Source organism: Corvus brachyrhynchos, unplaced genomic scaffold (genome assembly GCF_000691975.1).
Source record: "Corvus brachyrhynchos isolate BGI_N302 unplaced genomic scaffold, ASM69197v1 scaffold101, whole genome shotgun sequence".
NCBI classification, from domain to species: domain Eukaryota; kingdom Metazoa; phylum Chordata; class Aves; order Passeriformes; family Corvidae; genus Corvus; species Corvus brachyrhynchos.
Window position 1 is genome coordinate 19,378,728 of NW_008237239.1, and position 7,362 is coordinate 19,386,089.

Genomic DNA, 7,362 nt, shown 5'->3' on the forward strand with positions numbered 1-7,362 from the left:
CCGGGAGCCCTTCAAGGGCTGGATAACAGACGTGCGGGTGAACTACACGCAGGCGTCGCCGGTGGAGAGCCAGGAGGTGCGGCTGGACGACGAGCAGAGCCGGCTGTGCGCCAGGGACGACGTCTGCCTCAACGGGGGCGTCTGCTCGGTGCTCAACGACCAGGCCGTCTGCGACTGCTCCCAAACGGGCTTCCGAGGGAAGGACTGCAGTGAAGGTAAGGGGCCATTTCAGCTCGCCCCATCCCCCCCCTCCCCATCGCTCTGTGGAGGGGACGGGTCGGAGGCCAGGCCTGCATGAAGTTTCATCTGTATGAGTGGATCTTCCTCCCTCCCCTCCCTTTCCACCATGTCCCCGGCTCCCCTCTTCCCCACCTTCTCCTCCCTGTCTTCCACGTGTCTCTGTGGCCAACCATGGTGCCATCACTCTCCTGTTCTCTGCGAGGCTGGGCGAGAGGAGGAAGAGGATGTTGTTTGAGCGTCTTCCGGAGGCGGGGTGGGATTTGGGGTTGTTCTGGGTAAAGGAAAGATGGGTGCTGGGTACCGGGTGTCACCCCGATGGCAGGGGGTGGCGTCATGCTCGGTGGGAGCTGAGGGAGGGGATGTGCATGCTTATTACAAGCAGCTGGTGGTAATTAAGTTGGGGAGCAGGGAAAGTGATGCTGGGAATAATTGAACTGGATTAAGTGCAAAGATGACCTGGGTCTGATTTTCTAGGGTAGAGGAGACCCAGAGTCCACTTTGTATTTGCCTCTGCTATGTCATTGAAATAAAATCAGTGATTTATTTGTTAATTCCTTAAATTGTTGCTGGGGAGGAAGGAGATTAAACAGAGTATTATTTTTTTTACATGAATGTGAATGGTACTGCTTTGCAACATATTTAGCAATTCACCATGCCAGTTAGATAGGGAGAACACAAAAGGGCAAGGGGGAAGTACATACTTCAAGACCACAAAATGACTGAATAGTTTTACCAAGGAAGAGGGAACCTAGAAAAACAGCAGTTTCCTTAATCTCATCTACAAATAAATCACTGGATAAAATATGGCTCGTATTTAGTGCCCATTGTTTTTGGCAAATGGAAAGAATGTAAACATTTACTTTGCAGATGCATGCAGGAATCTTGTTTTTATTATTTTGTTAGTAAATGTACCATTGCTTGCAGCTCCTTAGACATAGAGATTACATATGTTGTGTACTTAGAGCAGGACGTAAAGGTGTATAAATGAATAGAAGCAAATTTATCAAGGGAAAATATGATTATCATGTCAAAATTGGAGAGCAAAGACCTAAGTTTAAAATGTAAAAGGTAAATATAAATAAGATATTATCAAGGCCAAATTAAGATCTTCACTGAGTGGCTGCATGACATTTATGGCTGAATAATTTGCCTTTAGCATTTCTATCAGATTTCACTCATTATAAGAAAGAAAACATCATTTGTGACTGTGCTTTATTATGTAACACCTTCTGTCCTTAGTGTCAATACTCAAAACACTAGTCATTCTGTATCCTGTTTACTTTATCAGCTGTTTATCTCTCATCTGCCATTCGTGAAAAACTCAAACCCTATTAACACTTTAAAGAAATTTTTAATAGGAGCAAATAACAGTTTCAGAAAATAATCATTTGTACTTTCAATTGCACCCATTCCCAGAAACTGTCAAATGAAATATCTTTCCTATTAGGTAAACCATCTCAATGGATTTAGTATTTGGGTGTCAATTTTTAATGTATGATACTACATAATACATAGGTGTATGTACAATATTGAATTGTCTTAGCTTCTCTGAGTTAGGCCCTATTATAAAAAAAAGAAAATTATGAGATGTAGCAGCTTTGTTAAAGCAATAATGGTAATTTAAATGCTATTAATACTATTATACATTTATATGCCCTTTACACTAAAACATAGTTTATTTATTTGAAGTTATTTTGATCATGTAATACTTATGTGAAAAAGTTCACATAATTGCATGTAATATCAGTGAGATAAATTCTTGCCTTTACACAGTAATAGGTTCAGTAACTATTTTTAAGGAACATTTTTATGTTTAGATTGAATGTTAGTGAAATACATGTCTATATTTATATTTAGTGAAAATTGTATGGAACTTTTAAGAAGATGACTCTCAATATTTAGAACCCCCTCCCCCAATTAAGGCAAAATGCTGACTTCATTTAAATGCTAGTGGTTTTATAAATTATAATGGTGGGATCAAGATTCTCCTCACATGTCCCTTGACTACTGAGAAGCCTTATAAAATAATAGCAAGATTTATAATTTTAGCATAAAGTATTCAGATTCTGATTTAATTTGAAACAGGAGGCAACATTTCCCCTGACAGCAACATAAATGGAACTACATTGCAGTTTCTACCTGTTAATTGAGAAAAGGTAGCAACTGACACTTTCATCAGTCAGACCTTGATGAAGGGATTAGAATTTACTCATATGTGCTGGCAAAGATATTGAATTATTATAAATTATTTAATATTCTAAGAAACAGAAAAGGCAGAAGGACAAGTAAAGCCTTTATATCTGCCAGGAAAGAAACCTTGGCTTCTGCTGTTTAGTTTTCTGTAGCCAACATAGACTGTATGCTGTTGAACTTTGATCTTTTGTTCCCAGAATGTGTAAATTTCCCTCAAGCCTTAGAAAGACACTGCCATTACGAGAGGATCATCTCAGACTGCAATTATCTGAAGGGGTCTTTTGAGTTTTCACTCCTACCCTTGTTTTGGTTATTCGTTTGAAAATGATTTTAGATGGGAAAGCCCCCCAACTTTCCATTTTTATATGAAATTGTAGCCGCGTGTCCTAGTTGATACCTTTTCTTTAAGGTGAAAGAGGGTCATTAAATTCTGTTTTGCTTGGATTTTTTTTTTATAGATATAAATTTTTTTTGTCTTGGATTTGTTGTTGTTCTATATCTCTGCAGTATGGTAAAACACAGAGCTCCACAGTGTAATGAGGAGTGTAGGAATTAATATCAACAACAACAAAGAAAACCTTTTCAAAATTTTCTACCCTGACTTGCACGTTTAGGAATTAAAAAGTAATAGATTTAGAGTCAAAGTTTCAAGTCTTAATTTTTAATTCTCAATTTTTAATACAAGTTCAATTGTTTTCAGGAGAAAATCTGGTGGGTTTTTTTCCCATATTTTCATCTTTGAAAAGATTATTAATAGATTCCTGAAGTATTTTTTCTTTTCTTGTAAGGATGAATTTCAACCAAGTTTTGGGTTGCGTTTTTTGCTTTGTTTTTTTGTTTTTTTTTAAACCCATAGTAATATAAATTATTTCCAGTAGGCTTAACTGGTTTTATATCTGTCTAAATCAGGAGTAGCTTCATTTATGTTTTCTGAACTACACCACTGTTTGAACAGTGCAAGCTAGGAAAGAACCATTCAGTCATTCCCTTTGTTCTGATAGGGAACAAATTCTCTTCAATGGGAGCTTTGGCATAAATCACAGAAAAGGGCTGGAATTTTGCTTAAGTGTCAAGGATGTGCAGTCCATAGCAAAGAAAAATACAATCTCTAGCTGTTCTCTGGTTGATAAGTCCATGAGTAAAAACAGTACAAGAGCCTTCTAAAAGAGAAAATCAAATCTCTCCTTTGTACTGAAGAAGGCAAGGGTATATTATTGCACATAATAATAGTGACTCAGTAGAAGGAAAAATACTCAAAATTATAATAAATTTTATTAGGAATAAGACTAGCATTGAAATAAGCCCTGATTGCCATATCAATTTTCTGATAAGTTTTTGACATGTATTTCAATCTTCTATTCAGTGAAAATTACAATATTTCCTGGAATTACTCAAATTGGTATGGCCTGATTCTCTGATAAGGGGAGATTTTTATTAAAAACATGGACTTTAAAGTCAGATTTTTAATGAATTAAGGCAAGGTCCTAGAAGGTAAGGAAAATATGTGATTCATATCAGTGAACCTCCATATTCTTCTTGTAGTTTTGCTCCTTAAGTTAAAATTTCAAACCAAAAACACCTCTATTATGCCTATCAAATGAATAAAACAGTGACCTTCTGTCTTTAGAAAAAAAAAAGCTATAATATCATTTATATAAAAATAACCTTGTCCAGTATCCTGTCTGAGAAAATAAGCAGATAGCTCTAAAAGAGGTAGTAAAATACACAAGATGCATTGAGCTGGGGGAAGTTTCTCACTGATGCTAACTTCTTGTCACTCCATACCCTTCTGCTTTTCTATATCTCTAACTTTAAAAAGGTGCAGACAGGATTCTTTATCTTTTTAAAATATAGCTTCCTGGCTTGCCTCAATATTAGCATCTATACAGCCAATTGCTCTGTGGATTCAAACTATTCCTCTTTATAATATGTTGTATTTTAACTGTTCCACTGAGTTTCTGGTTTCTGAGAAAAATGAGGACTGTTCATGCAGCTGTTCACTGTAAGAGATACTCTTCCTTGTCAGATATTCAGAAGTTGATGCCAGCTATGGTTTGAACTGTGAAAGTGATTTTTGAGGAAGTGAGTTCCAGATGTCTCAGCCAAGCCAGCATTTAGATTTGTTTGTTTGGGTTCTGAATATACTACATCAGTCTTTGTTGTATTTCTTTTTGCATGTTAACTTTTAAAAAAGTCCTCCAATGTTTATATCTCTTTGAAGTTTTTGGATATTTTAATCAATTTTATTCTCTTTATGCCTTGAATGAAACATTTAAACTTCTGTTGGCATTAATTATCTATTGCAAGTTGCTTGTTTGAGTGAGATGTTGTTGAACTCATTGCCTATAGTCAGCCTTAACAGAGTAGTCACCATGGTCTCTATCCCTCTTGAATCCTAGCTAAATATACTTTGTACTAGTAAATACTGTGAACAAAACTTGCCTTTTTGATTTTTAGCTACATTTATCTACATGATCTGTATTTCTTCTGCATGCTGAATTTCTTGTCAGTGGCAGTGGCCACTGAGGTGATGTTGGTTTAGAAGGAGGGCTAGAAATGCACCAGAGATTGTACTGAGGTTCTTCATATTTACAAATTATGTCAATAATTTAACAATAATGATTTCATTTTATTTAATATTTTTAAATGGTGACTTTGTTGTCAGAGTAGAATCTTGAGAGCAGATAGTCAAGTAATCAAAAAGTCATTCAGGACTCTGTTAAATCTGTGCCCTTCACATTTAGTCATATGAAAACACAATCCTTAAGTCAGTTTAAAGCACAAATTTGCATCATTTTCCTAATGAAATTTGATATATTATTTTGTTTGCCGGGATTCAGCATTATAGGATATTGATTTCAATATCTTCCTCATGTAAAATCACAGGAATTTAAATACTGTTTCACTGGTAATTAGGAGTTGGGAGTCTGTTTTATACTATGTTCTAAGGCGGTTTCATGTCGAGTATTACTAATCCCTTCAAAATGCTGATATTGAAATGCTTCCAAAGGACCACTTACACTTATAGCCTAGATCTTGGTACTCCAGGTAAACAATAGTTTAAATAGTGAAGTTGTTGTTTCCCTTTGTGCCTAGTTGAGGTTCTGGGTCCTTGTTAAATTTAAGTCTATATTGGGAATTATAGACAGCTAATATGCTAGAAGAATTTATATCTAGCTAGCACCATAGGAATTTGTGTCAGATTGGTCATATTCATTCAGAATTTCAAAATAATATCTATTAAAATTGTCTATGTTTTGATGTAATTGCACTTTAAGGCTTGCAGGCATTTTGGCCCAAATGTACTTGATCTTTTTTCACAGCTGAAGGTTGGCTCCCTGGCAGTCTTTTAACAGTAGATGCTAGCCAAGGATTTGTGGGATTTTACCCCATAATCATTACTGACCTAACGGATAGGAATGGGGAAACAGGCTGGCAATTAAAATGAGTTCCTGATAGAAATAGGTTTATGTAGGGGCTAACATTAATATGGTCAGCTTGGAGGGTTCATGCTTCTTTTAGTAAACATATTGAAGCTGGTTGGTAACTTAAAACAGAGAACATCATCTATGACAGCTGGTGAGGGGTCAGTAGCTCTGACTGAGGAAGCTGTGACCGGTCCAGAGAGATGGTCCCAAAAGGAATCGTCTTCCCGAGGCCCGGTGTCTTCCCTCAGCTGCTGGCTAGAAGGGCCTGTGCAGAAGCTGTCAGCTCTTTAGTGATTGTCAGCTCGTGATTCCAGCTCAGCTCTGCAGGGCAGCCTCCAGGCCAGACCAGAGAGAGACGAGAGGCCCGTGTGGCTGTCCCACACAAAGTAGCTTTACTAGTCCGGCAAAGGGGAGGCCAGGGATGAGCTCTCTCTCTGCCCTCACAGGGGCAGGGGCTTTATAGGGATACAGGGGGTGGGTGTCAGAGGGTAAAGGCCAATGGGCTACAAAGGATCTGCACAGGGTCTCCCAGAGGATTCTGGGTTTGTCTTCTTCTCACCATAACTGAAAGTGGTTGCCTTTCCAGGGGAGTTCTGCTGGGAGGTTTAGGCACTCTGCTTATCTCAGCAGACGTCCCTCCAGGGCGGGGGCTGGGCATACCCCACAATCATCAATCTCTCTTGGTGAACTTAATATGATGTTTTATGCACCAGAAGCTTGGTGTTCCTTTTAGAAAACATGAAACCATACCAGTTTCTGGAAAAATGCTCTGTCCAGTTTGTTGTGCTGTAGTTAAAATTTGTGTACCTTCATAAACACATGATTTACAGATTAGTGGAGGGCATTCTGAGGTGTTTAATACCTTTGTGAACCTGAGGACTAAACTGTAAAGACCAAACATACTTCTTTCAGGGAATGATTGGTTAGGGTGTAACAGACATACCTTTAATTGTGTTCTTATATATAGAATTGACTAGCAAAGTCAGGGTAAATAATACTTTATTGCCTTTATTTACTTCTACGCTGAGCTAGGATCATAATTTAGTCTCCTACAAAAGATGTGCACTTTCTTGAATGGCAGTTTCTCCTTTTGTACTGTGGTGACTGTATCTTGAGTGTATCACAAGCACTTTACTAGGCTGGATTATATTGTCATGTATGCAGAACTCAATTTTTCAGCTCAGATGCTCCTCTGCCAAGCTAGAAAAGTTGTATGTGGTGATTTCATGCAAATGTGTAGCCATTCTTCTGGAACTTGGAGTAGAATCAGTAGGATCAATGAGTGCTTCAATGCACAAAATACTTGCAGTAACTAATGGAGTAAGGAAGTAGGAAAACCTGCAAGGTTTTGATAGGACATTGCTTTCTCAGTGACCCAACCAGTTCACAGCTCTTTTCCAGTTTTTTTCCCTCCATATGTAAAGTTAAACTACTCCATACAGGAGTTTTTGGTAGGATTTTTTCCTGGTCTTCAGGTACTTGAAAGATCAGAATTCCTGAC

General features: G+C 37.9%; 2 protein-coding genes across 13 annotated transcripts in view; both read left to right on the forward strand.

Annotated features, from left to right (window-relative positions):
* The window catches only part of LOC103612838 (neurexin-3-like), a gene marked incomplete at its 5' end in the record, with an annotated part of 998 nt that extends 700 nt beyond the window's left edge, over positions 1-298 (forward strand). The window contains one exon of the mRNA XM_017729606.1: positions 30-298. Within this exon, the coding sequence (XP_017585095.1) occupies positions 30-298 (269 nt within the window). The remainder of the gene's footprint in view (positions 1-29) is intronic.
* The window catches only part of NRXN1 (neurexin 1), a 672,391-nt gene continuing 665,035 nt past the window's right edge, over positions 7-7,362 (forward strand). For 7 of the 12 annotated variants that reach the window (XM_017730087.1, XM_017730093.1, XM_017730094.1 and 4 more), the window contains exon 1: positions 148-215. The gene's annotated coding sequence lies outside the window, so the exon portion shown is untranslated. Of the gene's footprint in view, positions 216-7,362 lie in introns of all 12 variants that reach the window. The other 5 variants (XM_008630366.1, XM_017730095.1, XM_017730086.1 and 2 more) reach the window with 3 other exon arrangements.